At 37.1% G+C, this 14,319-nt stretch overlaps 1 protein-coding gene across 1 annotated transcript; it reads right to left on the bottom strand.

The window, feature by feature from the left end:
* Positions 1-330: 330 nt before the first annotated feature.
* LOC114280504 (pyruvate dehydrogenase E1 component subunit alpha, mitochondrial) lies at positions 331-13,069 on the bottom strand. The gene is made up of 8 exons (XM_028222884.2): positions 12,097-13,069; positions 11,911-11,990; positions 9,811-9,888; positions 2,115-2,210; positions 1,945-2,016; positions 1,688-1,741; positions 1,505-1,570; positions 331-618 (listed from the first exon to the last, which is right to left on the bottom strand). Exons 1-8 carry the CDS (start codon positions 12,785-12,787, stop codon positions 574-576), a joined length of 1,182 nt encoding a protein of 393 aa, XP_028078685.1. The 5' UTR covers positions 12,788-13,069; the 3' UTR covers positions 331-573.
* Positions 13,070-14,319: the final 1,250 nt, after the last annotated feature.

Genomic DNA, 14,319 nt, shown 5'->3' with positions numbered 1-14,319 from the left:
AAATATGATTTAAAAAGTAATTTGTTAATAAAAATGTGTTCTAATCAAGAGACTATCGATATTTGATTAACGTGATTTTTTATAAGGATAAAATATTCGACAAACTTTATACAATGGTTCAAATCATCAAAATAGAACTCATGATAAGCCCCACAAATCCAACAGTACAGTGAAGAGAAACCCATTCCTTTTGATAAACTGAATAACACATTACAAAAGTTTGTCCCAATATCAAGTCGAGCTGCAAAATATATCAGTATAATAAGGCACATCAAGAGCACATGGAAACTAAATACATAAAACATATGATGAAATAAAGCCGAAAATCAATTTACACAAGATAATCTGGAACTCCATTAAGCACTTGGGAAGCATATTCAAATTTAGGCAGCAATACAAAAAATAGCTAAAATTTCTAGCCAATAACAGGAAAATAAATTTTTTCCATACCCAGAAAAAAAGAAAAAAGGAACAGCCCAACTCCACAGCCCATAGGCAGATGGTGCAGCTTTTATTGCAAAAATTTCACATTTTAATTTCTTATTGGTCCAAAAGGCGAGTGTTGAAAATTTCTCAAGGAAGCACGGCCCTGACTTCTTTCCTATCTGCCCCGCATGCCTGCAATGAAGATCCAAAACCAATTTACGTGATCTAGGCAGGCACTGAGAATGAACTCGTCCGACAACAATTTCATCTAGGCTAAATCAAGACACCAACTTTTATTTGCTTATTAATTTGTAATGTTACTACATAATGGCAAATCATTCTTTTGAATCAGTGCTAGGGCACTCCCCGAATGGGATAGCATTCATTCTTTTAAGATGTAGGTTAATTAACAACGATACATAATTATTCTCGGACACAAGGTTCAGTTTTTGTATTCTACCTAACGGAATCTATTTTAATGTCTATAACTTGAACATTGAAGTGTTTCTATCTTTGATTCCTTTCAGTTTGCCCCTTTTCTGAATGACTACTCATTAGTTCATCATACTCCTAAAGAACCCAACAAAAATAATTCTCTTCTACCCATTTTGCTATATTTTTTTTCCAGAAACTTCCAATCGACTATACATCATCCTAATGTACAGTTAAAACAGGATTAATGAAGGAGGTAAACGTTGTTTACAGATGCAAATAATCATGTCAAACAAATTGTACCTATCGCCTCTGCATTGTAACATACTTAGATGATGTCAGCAGTGCATATTCTTTTTTTTTCATCAAAAGTAAAAAATATGATTGTCGAAAATTTGGTGAAGGAATTGGTTTATCCTTGATTTGGTGAAAATTTTGCCTCTCCCTTAATTTGATACAAGTTTTGATGAAATAATTGGAGCTCAATTTTAGCTCTTTATTCATCAAATTTGAATTGGATGAAAGAATTAGTAAAGGATTGGAGATGCTCTAAATCAACACCACTTATTATCTCTTCATTTTCTATTTTGATGTCTTCATTTTCAGGGTAACCTAATTACCAGAATCTGAGGGGGGAAAATTCTACCTCAACTCCAAAGCCTTTAACATACACGTTGGTGAAGAGTTCAGAAGGATCTGGCATAGGGATTTCCTGAAATTGCAGAAAAACAGAAATCATCCATAGCCAGCAATACAAGAAATGCTAAAATTCAAAGGTGTTGCACTAGAACTATAACAATGAAGAATGAAAACATGATGGGTTTCTTACCTTGGCTTGAGCAATGGCTTCATCTACCTCTTTTCTGATTTCCTTCTCCATATCCTGCACAGAAATAAATAAAAATATATGATAATGGGAGGACAAACTTCCTCAATATGAAGTTGCTATCTTGTCCACAAGACTGCAACAAAAGCTTAAATCAAGAACCCGCAACAAATAAATAAAGCTAATAATAGATTCTTTTATAACTAACTACATTTCAAAAACATAGAATTTCATAGGCAAGGATTTAAGTCATTAAGTACCTTCAGTTCCTTTTCGGTGGCGATATCATGAGATAGTACCAGCTTTCTTATTCTTTCAATTGGATCACGCTCCTGGACATATTTGCAGCACATCCCAAAAGTTCAGAAATCTAATACTTAATATTAACAAGAAGTTCCATTCAGAGGGAGCATGTTATTCAGAATATGACCTGTCTCACACCAGTAATTTCATCACGTGTGCGATAGGTACTCCCAGGATCAGACATGGAGTGACCATGGTACCTGTAAGTGTCCATTTCAAGAATCTGAAAAGAAGGGGAAAACAAGTCATTTACACATTAATAATAAGAATAGAGTAACAAAAATGAAGCATAAATTACTCCTGCCAACTTGGGTCAAATCGGGGAAACAATTATGACGTATTGGCACAAGAATACATGACCATTTATCTACAAAAAAATACACAACAAATAACAGGGAATCTAAACTGGTAACAACTTCATATATGATGCCCTGTACCACAAAACATAGTATCACAAAACATATTACTTAGAAAATATGAAGAAGAAGAATTCCGAAAATATGAGGAAGAAGGAATATATTTGTGTTATATTCAAAACTTCTTATCTTACAAGACCAAATGACACTCCTTATATAGGAGATATTACAAACATCATCATAACCCATTATATGCCACTTACATATTATATATTACCACTATCTACCACTATCATATTATATACATGCCACTATCTACCACCAACACCACTATCATATTCTATACATGCCACTATCTACAACCAACACCACTATCATATTCTATACATACCACTATCTACCACCAACACCACTATCATATTCTATACATGCCACTATCTACCACCAACACCACTATCATATTATATGCATGAACACAATTTCCAGCACTCCCCCTCAAGCTGGTTTGAAGATATCTTCCATAGCCAGCTTGCTAGTCAGCTTATCAAATTGCTTCTTGTGTAGTCCCTTCGTTAGCACATCAGCTAATTGTTCACCTGTTGGAAGGTAGGTCATACAGATTATGCCAGCATTGATTTTCTCCTTGATGAAATGTTTATCCACTTCTATATGTTTTGTGCGATCATGTAGAACTGGATTATGAGCTATAGATATAGCTGCTTTGTTGTCACAATAGACCTTCATAGGTGTCGGGTGAGAAAGCTTTAATTCTTCAAGAATTCTTTTAATCCACATTACTTCACAGATTCCATGGGCAACAGCTCTGAACTCTGCTTCTGCACTACTTCTAGCTACCACATTCTGTTTTTTACTCCGCCATGTAACTAGGTTCCCACCTACAAAGGAGCAGTATCCGGATGTTGATCTCCTGTCTGTAACACTTCCTGCCCAGTCTGCATCTGTGTATACTTCAACTTGAAGATGTCCATGTTTCTTGAATAGTAAGCCTCTCCCTGGAGTTCCTTTCAAATATCTTAAGATCTTATAAACGGCCTCAAAGTGCTCTGCCCCTGGTGAGTGCATGAACTGACTTACCATGCTGACTGCAAAGGCAATATCAGGCCGCGTATGAGACAAGTAAATCAATTTCCCTACAAGTCGCTGATATTGTTCTCTCTCTTTGACTTCTTCAGCCTTAGCAGCTTGTAACTTCAAGTTAGGCTCGATCGGAGTCTCCGCCATCTTACAACCAAGCATACCTGTTTCTCCAAGGAGATCAAGAACATATTTTCTCTGATTAACGAATATACCTTCCTTGGATCTTGCAAATTCCATTCCAAGGAAATACTTGAGGGCTCCCAGATCCTTAATGTGAAATTCTTTTGCGAGTTTCTTTTTGAGGGCTGCTAACTCTGCTTCATCATTACCAGTTAAAATAATGTCATCAACATAAACAATCAAAATTGCAATTTTACTGTTTTTTGAATGTTTATAAAATATTGTGTGATCTGCTTGACTCTGCGAGAAGCCACAACTGATAACTGCCTTCCCAAAGCGTTCAAACCACGCTCTTGGTGATTGTTTGAGTCCGTATAATGACTTGTTCAATCTGCATACTCTGTCACTTCCAAGTCTCTGCTCAAATCCCGGCGGTAGGCTCATGAACACCTCCTCTTCAAGATCACCATTGAGAAATGCATTTTTAATGTCAAGTTGATGTAGAGGCCAATCTGAATTTACTGCAAGAGATAACAGTACTCTTATGGAATTTATTTTAGCAACAGGAGCAAACGTCTCCTGATAGTCGATCCCATAAGTTTGAGTGAAGCCTTTAGCTACCAGTCTCGCCTTGTATCTCTCAACGCTTCCATCTGCGTTACATTTTATCGTAAACACCCATTTACACCCAACTGTTTTCTTGTCTTTGGGTAGATCAACTATCTCCCAAGTACCACTTCTCCTTAAAGCATTCATCTCCTCCATGACTGCTAATTTCCAATTCGGATCATCCAATGCTTCCTGTATATTCCTTGGAACAAACAAGTGTGAAATCCTAGATGTGAAAGCTCTATGGTTTTTAGACAGTCTTTGATAGGAGAGGTAATTTGCAATAGGATGTTTAATGCAATTTCGGACACCTTTCCTAATTGCTATAGGTACATCAAGGTCGGAAATAGAAGGAATAGGATTACCTAAAATTTCGATGCCAGAACTCGGGTGGACATTCGGGTCATTAGGATGGACATTCGGGTCATTATTTCTCAGATGAAATCGCTTCCTAGTATAAACCTGAAGCTCAGGATTTAGATCATTTTGTAGTACTTCTCCCCCTAAACAAGAATCTTCTTGACTAGGCACCATAGAACTTGGTTCTCCTAAGTGATCATTATCAGACAGATGTGGTTTTTGTGTAGGATAAATGACATTGGGGAGCGGGATAGAAATATCCCAAAAACGGTCTTCTACTCCACTTGTCTCCCCCTGAAGAGAAGTGTTGGGGAAATAGGATTTTGTTTCCACAAATGACACATCCATACTCACATGAAATTTCTTGTTTTGAGGATCGAAGCACTTATACCCCTTTTTGTTTGAGGAATAACCCAAAAAAACACATTTTATAGCACGGGGGTCAAGTTTTGAACGAAATTGACTGGGAACATGAACATAGGCAGTACATCCAAAAACTTTGGCGGGTAAATCAGAAAACAACCTCGTGTCAGGAAAAAAAGTTTTGAGACAATCAAAAGGTGTTTTGTATGTTAACACCTTTGTAGGCATCCTGTTTATCAAATAAGAGGCTGTTAAAATTGCTTCACCCCATAAATATTTAGGAACATGCATGTAAAACATTATAGCACGTGCTACTTCAAGTAGATGTTTATTTTTTCGTTCTGCAATGCCATTTTGTTGAGGGGTATCCCGACATGTAGATTGATGAAAAATCCCTTTTTTTTTCCAAAAACTCACCCAACTGCTCATTGAAATATTCTGTTCCATTATCAGAATGTAAAATACCAATTTTGATTTGAAATTGGTTTTCAATCATATTGTAAAAATTTATGAATAAATTTTTCACGTCAGATTTTTTATTCATCAAGTAAATCCAACATAAGCGGGTATGGTCATCAATAAATGTAACAAACCATCTTTTACCAGAAAGAGTAGTGATTTTAGAAGGGCCCCAAACATCACTATGAATCAAATAAAAAGGTTTTGAAGCCTGGTAAGGTTTTGGCAAATAAGTAGAGCGATGAAATTTTGCAAAAATGCAACTTTCACAATGAAAAGAAGAACAATCAATCCCTTTAAATAATTCTGGAAATAAATGTTTCAGATAAAGAAAACTAGGATGTCCTAGCCTATAGTGCCATAGCATTATTTTTTCTCGAACAGAGATTGAACTGGTACTATTAAAGCTCTGAGCTTTTTTATTACTAACAGGTACTTCATCAAAGTAGTAAAGACCTTCAAGCATCCTAGCACGCCCAATCATCATCCCCGAGTTCTGGTCCTGAAATTCACAATGAGATTCAAAAAATGTAACACGACAATTAGAATCCTTAGATAGTTTACTGACAGACAAAAGGTTACAGGCTAAGTTGGGGACGTGAAGAACAGCATTGAGATTAATTTTCTCAGTTAGTTTAATAAATCCTTTTCCTGCAATAGGTGAAAAACTACCATCGGCTATTCTGATTTTGTCATGACCAGAACAAGGGAAATAGGTACTAAATAAATGGGAAAAACTAGTCATGTGATCGGAGGCACCGGAATCTATGATCCACGGAGAGAAGTTTAGGCAAGAGAAGGCTTTAGGATTTCTACCTGTTTGTGCCAACAAAACACTAGGAGTACCGGTTGAGGAGTTGGATTTTATCAGCTTTAAGAGTTGATCAATCTGCTCTTTGTTGAAGGGACCTGAATCGGCTTCATTAGCGGTAGGAAAGCCACGATTCTTCTCTCCTTGTTTGCTGCTTTTCCAGTTGACAGGTTTGCCATGAATCTTCCAACACGTTTCGCGTGTATGGCGAGGCTTGTTGCAAAAATCACACCAGACCCGTGGCTTATCATCAAACCTGCGCTGGTAATTTGCAGCCTTGTTGGCCGCAGCATCGCTAATTAAAGCAGAAATTTCAATTGATTCACCATTACCTTTTTTCTTAAGCATGACGCTCCTTCGGCTCTCTTCCCTTCTGACTTCGGCAAATACTTCGCCAATGGATGGGAGAGGAGGTCTGCCAATAATTCTTCCTCGCACTTCATCGAACTCAATGTTGAGGCCGGCAAGAAACTTGTAAATACGGCTGTCTTCCACAGTTTTCTTGTGGTGGTTGCAGTCGTCAACCGATTTCCATTCGTATGTGTTGAAGATGTCAAGATCCTGCCACAACCTTTTCAACGAATTGAAATATTTGGTGACGGAATCATCTCCTTGACGAATCTCTCCCAACTTCAAAGTTAATTCGAAAACTTGAGATTGATTTCCTAGGTCAGAATACATCTGACTAACATTAGCCCACAATTCTTGTGCAGTAGTATAGCACATGTAATTAGAGCTTATATCCTCCTCCATGGAATTGACCAACCATGTCATAACCATGGAGTTTTCAGCGTCCCAATTGTCGAACAGCGGATCATTAACAGCAGGAGCCTTCTTGTCACCAGTGATGTAACCGATCTTTCCTTGCCCACGGATATACATCCGGACAGATTGTGACCAGCGGAGAAAATTATCACCATTTAGGCGGATGGTGGTGATTTGGACAGAGTGAGAGTTGGACGTTTTCACCGGAATGGCAGCGGCAGGGGTTGAAGTGGTTCCGGACGTGACTTCCGACATGGCTATGACGGTTTTAGGGCTACTGTGTTTTTTGTTGCTCTGATACCAACTTAGAAAATATGAAGAAGAAGAATTCCGAAAATATGAGGAAGAAGGAATATATTTGTGTTATATTCAAAACTTCTTATCTTACAAGACCAAATGACACTCCTTATATAGGAGATATTACAAACATCATCATAACCCATTATATGCCACTTACATATTATATATTACCACTATCTACCACTATCATATTATATACATGCCACTATCTACCACCAACACCACTATCATATTCTATACATGCCACTATCTACAACCAACACCACTATCATATTCTATACATACCACTATCTACCACCAACACCACTATCATATTCTATACATGCCACTATCTACCACCAACACCACTATCATATTATATGCATGAACACAATTTCCAGCAATATTCTACATCCATTACAAGATCTACGCATCCCATGTACATGCCTCACTTTATTAATCCAAGACTAAGGCATGTCTACAAAAGAAGTGCAATTAGGAATCATATTAATTGTAAGAATGCATTCTGAAATTGACTATAAGAGAGTAACAAATGTCAGATCCTGAATTCCGATCTGCACTGCGGGCCTACTCCCGCTCCTGCATGAAAGTCTCCACCTTTTTGGAAGTATCTTGAGTTATAAAATAGATATCCATCATGAACTATGTCTCTTGTACTAGCATAATATAGATATTTTGATCAATTACAAAAAATGAACTCATGGCATCCACCAATTTGGATGATTTGCCAACACTTAGGAGATGTTTGATTAGTAGAATTATAGCATAGGATTGGGATTGTTAGTCCATGGATTCACAATCCTATGTTTGATTGCAAATTTTATTAATCCGACGACATTGGCGAATTTTAAAATTGAGAGGGGCTGGGGATATTAACTTCAAGTATGAAAAAATAAAAATAAAATGAATGCATAATCAATGATTATCTCACTGATTTAATTAGATAACTAATACTACACTAAAATTCATGAGATTATTAATCCTTTCACTATTAATCGTGTCAATCAAATAAGGCCTTAAAACACTAGCGCTAAAATGGCTTTGGTCCATTTCTCTTATATTTTTTTACTATAGTGATGCTTATAATATTAAAAAAAAAATGTTAATAAACTAAAACTACGAGTCCCCTCTTTTAGGTTCTGAAACAAGTCCAACCATCATTTGTTACAGAGCGTAGAGCAAGGTCTGCTATTATCCATGCCAAATACAAAATTTGGCAACTCTTCCAAATTTATCTCTACTTGTGTGCTATCTTCCATACCAAATCAGAACAACTCCAATGGTGTGCTATCCTACATGCCAAAGCCAAAATTTAACAACAATTCTTTCAAATTCATCTTTTATGGTGTGCTATCTTCAATATCAAATTATAGTAATGCCAAAATTTGGCAAGAGCTATTATTTTTACCTAGAGGTGGGGTCCACAAATTAAATTTATATTTGATTTTTTGTGAAGAAAATGAAAGAAACAACATTTTCATCATTGGAGTTAATAGGATACACATCAAATTATATTAAATTGAATGAAGTTATTCTCAGAACAGATTGATAATGTATATTTTAAAATGCGTTGAACGAATTTTTTCTTTCTTGGCTTTTTAAATAATTTTTTTTTAAAAAAAGAGGACAACTAAAGGACCACCACCCAGTAGATGTATAAATAGTAAACTTCTACACATCTCTACTCCAAATTGTCCATAATTCAACAAGACTCAATAAAGAGAAACCGTCCTCATTTTCACCAAAGACAACAAAATTTTCAAAAATTCTACTTGTCTTAAGAACAAATAATTGTGAATCCCTTCAAAGGAATGTTGGTTCCTCTCTCTCCATCACCTAAATACACCACATCAAGCAAGGAAATCCATTCCAAACAGCTGACTCAGAAGACACATTTCCAACAGTAAAGAATCTCAGCCAGAGGGTATCTAGAAATACTCAACACAGCCCAGAGAGAGTCAAAGCCAGCACCAACATCTCCCTTGCCACACAAAAGTGAATTAGGAGATAATCCACCAAATCCCCTGTTATCTTACAGATACAACACGAATTAGGAATCAATTACTTCCTCTGAATCAGATTATCATTTGCAAGGATCTTTTAAAAAAATACCTTCAAACTTGAATTGGATGAAGAATTCTGCTCCAATTAAAACTAGACGAAGATAAGCTTTATTTGAAGAAAATGAAGGGAATTTTTGGGGTTTTAAAAGCTTTGTATGAAGTTCTAAAAGCACTTTTAGGCCATTTTTCATATCATATATCACAATTCAATCTGATCACTCCATTTATAGTCATAGTTGATTTTGAAGCTTTGCACCACATGTGAACGACACAAAAAATAATCCCTTATGTAGAGATTCTTAAAGATAAATTCTTCTTAATCAGCTTAATTCAGCTGTAAACACTTTTTGCGCCTATACTTGAAAGACAAACAGCCAGATCAACTCAGCAGAGAATATAATATTTAATAAGTTGACAAACTAAAATTGGAAGAAACAAGATACAGTTTCTATAGGAATAATTGAACATAGAAAGCTACAAAAACATAGAAAGGCAGAGATGCCAGATAAATATACTCACAATGGGTCCATTCTTCAAGGCGTGCTCCTTGGCAAATTTGCAAGCTTGTTTCACAGCAAAGGCATCCATACCATCTACCTGTTTCAGAATGAGAAATACATAACAAACCATAAGCCACAGAAAACAGTACGTCAATAGAATAACAATGATTTCCAATAATCATCAGAGCCTAGCCTTAGTATTCACTTATGCAAAAAATGAAGGGAACAAATTCACTACACTAAGATTAGTTTAAACTTTGAATACCCACTAACAAAACCATTTACATTCAGAATTAGATAACAAAGTCAAAGAAAACTTATAGTCCCTAGAACAGTCCTTTTTTTCTGTAAGTACTCAAAGGCAGTCTATTTAGACAGTTTCAAACTATAAAGCACGGACACGGACACAAGACATGACAATTTCTAAAAAATGGGGACACGGATACGGGAGGGGATATGGCGAAATTTTTTTTTTTATATTTTTTTTCTATAAATAAAAATAATTTATTTAAACAAATAATAATACCTAAAAAATAAAAATAAAAGAAAAGAGGAAACAAAAAAGTTTTTGTTCAAATATATATATATTAGTATATTAGTATATAAACATATATGTATATATATTAGTATGTATTATTAGAAAAACAATTAATAGAATAGAACAAAGAGCGACGAACACCATGGTGAGAGAGAGAGAGAGAAGAGAGGAAGACGAACGCAGAGAGAGAGAGAGAGAGAGAGAATAGAGGAAGATGAGAGAAAGAGACTCTGAGAGAGATAGAGAGACTAAGAGCGACCAAGACGAAAAAGACGATCGGAGACCAATCACCGATGGATGACCGACGACTCACCAGCGAAGAGCTTGCCCGACGAGCCCCTCTCTCTCTCTCTCTCTCTCTCTCTCTCTTTCTCTCTCTCTCTCTCTCTTCTGTTCTAAGTTCGATTCTTGATTCTAGGTTAGAAATAGATCTAGTTTTGTTTTTACGAATTGACCCCACACAAGTTTTATAAATTAAAAATAAGCCCCGCCGTGTCCTATGCCGTGTCCCGCATGTCCTTGTCGTGTCTCCGCCGTGTCCCCTATAAAAATAAAAAATCATTAAATTAAAAGGACACGCCATCTGGCGTGTCCCGTACGTGTCTTTAGCGTGTCCGCGTGTTGGACACTGCCAAGGCACCGATTTTGGAGTGTCCATACTTCATAGGTTTCAAAGTTGAAACCAATTACCATTTGAAGATAGTGTGCAAATTTCATTAGCAGTGTATTTCATCATATTGTCCCAATAATCATGATAAATGCTTTGTTGAGTTGAGATCGGTCATTTTGATCGCAATCAAACAGTGGGCTAAAATGCACAGTCAATTCTTAATTTGAACAGATGATCTTACTTCCATTCTTTTAATCTCACAACAATACCCGCCAATTAGCTGGCTGAAAAGTACAAAAGGCAACGGTTGCCATGTACAAGCTCTCAATTGAAAAGTCGTTATATAAAATGAAGAAACAAAAAGTACATCACCTTTTCATGATTTGTAAATATTCTTCAATTCTTCAAAAGAACCAATCATCCAACAAATTGAAATGAGTTTAAACATTTAGGAGTTGTTGTCATTACAGAACTCCAATCAGCTTCACTATGAACCCGTATAAAAAGTAGCAACCACAAGGAAATCACCCCAAAAAAAAAATTTATTCTAAAGATTGTGAGGCAAACTAAAATAACCAATAAAATCGTTGTTCCACAAAGCGTACACTAACCAAGCACTTCCAACAAAAACTGTAGCTGAACATACTTAAGATTCTTTAAAACCTTGATAGGGAGTCGTCAAGCAATAGAAGGGAGAAGAAAATATGCCAAACCAAAAATCTAGTTTTTTTTGGGGGGGGATAAATAATATGCCAACCAAAAAGTTAATACAGAAATATTAACAGAACATTGAAATATCAATCACTTGAATTTCCTCGGTATGGTATTGTATCACTGGAAAACTACGAACCGGTATTTCAAATCACATAATTCCATGGTATCATTGACTACAAGAAGTAACATTTATCAGCAATTTGTCATCAAACAATTAGAAAACATTCATATAAGTCGCAGCAAAAGTTCATTTTCACCTTCAAGCCAGGAACATAATCGCCTCTCTTGTAATAGGCAGGACTCTTAGCGGCTCTCCATTCAGCTGTCCCCATTCCATCTGCACCAACATTTCAAAATCAATCATATCACACAACAAATACACATACATAGAAATATTTGAAATTGAATTCCTTGTCAAATTATCCATCCAAACCAATTCTTACAGTGATTGTTTTCGCAAACCAAAATCGCAGGGAGATCCCAAAGCGCGGCCATATTAAGCGCCTCGAACAACTGTCCCTGATTCGCAGCACCATCACCATACATTGTAAAGGTCACATGCTCTTCCTTGGAGTACTTCTGAGCAAAGGCCAATCCACAACCTAAAGGCACTTGAGCCCCAACAATCCCATGACCTCCATAGAATCCACTTTCCTTCTTGTAAAAATGCATAGAACCACCTTTTCCCTTCGAACACCCAGCTTTTCGTCCCATCAGCTCCGCAAACGCCTCAAGTAGGGTTCCGCCGCGGCCGAGGAAGAGGCAGTGGTCGCGATAGGCGGTGATGATGCAATCCTTCTTGGTGATAGCCGCTTCCATTCCGATCGCCACCGCTTCTTGGCCGTCGTAGAGGTGGCAGAAACCGCGGATCAGCTTCGCTTTGTAGAGCGAATCGGCGGCGATCTCCATCCGACGCATCATTGCCATATCTCGGAAGAAGGTTATGAGCTCTTTGGGGGTGGTGGTGACGGTGCGAGACGGTGGTTCGCAGTTGTGGCCGGTGAAGGGGACACTGGTCTCGACGGTGATGGAGGTTGAATCGTCCGTGGAGAATGAACGGCGGAGAGATGGCGTGTATGAGACCGCGGTGGAGAACGGCTTCAGCAGATTCGAATACCGGTGAGTCAGAGCCATCTTGATCGTTCGTTTGCCTGACTTTTCTCTGATCTCTGCTCGTTTTCTCTCTCTGAAATGGAGCCTGAGAAGTTGAAGGGTTTGGTATGTGAGAGAGAGAGAGAGAGAGAGAGTGAGAACGCGAACACAGAACCAAAAAACAAAAACAAAAAAAGCGAAAGTTGACAGTACAATTAAACTTACACTTCGGTGAGGTATCTTGCCTCACAGGCGATTTTTATTGGTTGAGTATCCTACGACGTTACATTTTGGTTGGCTAGTGAGTCCTCTACGTGTTATGCCGACTTGCTATTTTCGGAAAGTCGTTTTTGTACAGATTAGTTGATTTACAACAGTGCCCTTAAAATTCAGATTTGTTCTTCTTTTGTAAAAACAATAAAAAATAGATTTGCTAAATTACAAAAATGCTTTGACATTATAATTTACTAAAATGCTTTGATATTACAATTTACTTTAAAATATTTGTTATTTTTATATTTTTTTGAGAGTTTTTAGATCCTTCTGAGGATATTTTGGGAAGTTCGGCTATTATTGTCACTTTGCAGATTTTTCTCTTGAGACATTTTAGTACACAAAGATAGGCACACATGGTTAGGTGGTAGCATCATGTGATTCTTTATTTTTGGTTTTGGGTCCAACCTCCAAAAAGTGAGTGTTCCACCAACCACAAAATACTTCCAATATCCGCAATATATATAAAAGAATAGAGTTTCGTTGCTCGAATTTTCTCCTTTCTAATTTTTTGAATTTCTAAAACGACGTCATTTTAGGCATTTTTTTTTTTTTTCTTTTTCTTCTTCTTCTTCAACGAGTTTGAGACAGAGGGAGAGGGAGAGAGAGAGGGAGAGGGAGAGAAGAGAGGGGAGCAGCAGCTCCGACCGCCTCCGACCGCCGTCGTCACAGCAGCAGCTCCGATCGCCGATCGTCAGCTCGTCGCAGCCCGTTCGTCGCAGCAACAGCCCGTCGCCCGTCGCAGCCCGTCAGCTCGTCGCAGCTCCGGCCCCGCCTCTGCCTCCTCCTCCCTCTGTGGTTATGGCCCCCTCCAGTCCTCCTTTCTCCTCCTCCTCCTTTCTCCTTCTCCTCCTCCTCCTCCTCCTTCCTTCTCTTCTCTTCTCCTTCTCTGCTTCTGAAAAAAAAATAATAATAATTAGGGGGATTCGGGGGAGCTCATTTTCGAGCTCCCTAACATTATCCTATAAATGATAAGACAGATATTGAAAATTTGAAAAGTGAGAAGTATAATTGCAAACTCATAAAAAATATAATATTTATTTTTAAAAATATGTTGTATATATTATTTAAATTTTTATGAGTTTGAAATTGGCCTTATTTGGTTAGTCTTTGTTTTTTTTTTTTTTTTTTTTTAAACATTTGTTTGGTTCATCTTTTGAGAGACAATTTTTGAGAAAAATGTTTAAAAATTTGTTTGGTTAAATTTTTTTTTTAAAAAAATTCAAAATTATTTTTCTTTGTAGTATGTATTAATTAATCACTTTTTCTTTCTCATCCGTCATTTTCTCACATTCTACACA

Source organism: Camellia sinensis, chromosome 5, assembly GCF_055761805.1.
Source record: "Camellia sinensis isolate YWXY chromosome 5, ASM5576180v1, whole genome shotgun sequence".
In the NCBI taxonomy this organism is placed as follows: domain Eukaryota; kingdom Viridiplantae; phylum Streptophyta; class Magnoliopsida; order Ericales; family Theaceae; genus Camellia; species Camellia sinensis.
This window is presented reverse-complemented; position numbering and strand designations above follow the sequence as displayed.

Excerpts from the sequence above, each read along its gene's own strand:
- LOC114280504 (XM_028222884.2), bottom strand. The coding sequence starts at position 12,787 with ATGGCTCTGACTCACCGGTATTCGAATCTGCTGAAGCCGTTCTCCACC. Across the intron at positions 11,991-12,096 it reads GGTTTGCGAAAACAATCACT|ATGGAATGGGGACAGCTGAA; the intron begins GTAAGAATTGGT and ends ATGTTGGTGCAG. Across the intron at positions 2,211-9,810 it reads CCTTGAAGAATGGACCCATT|ATTCTTGAAATGGACACTTA; the intron begins GTGAGTATATTT and ends CCTTCTTTTCAG.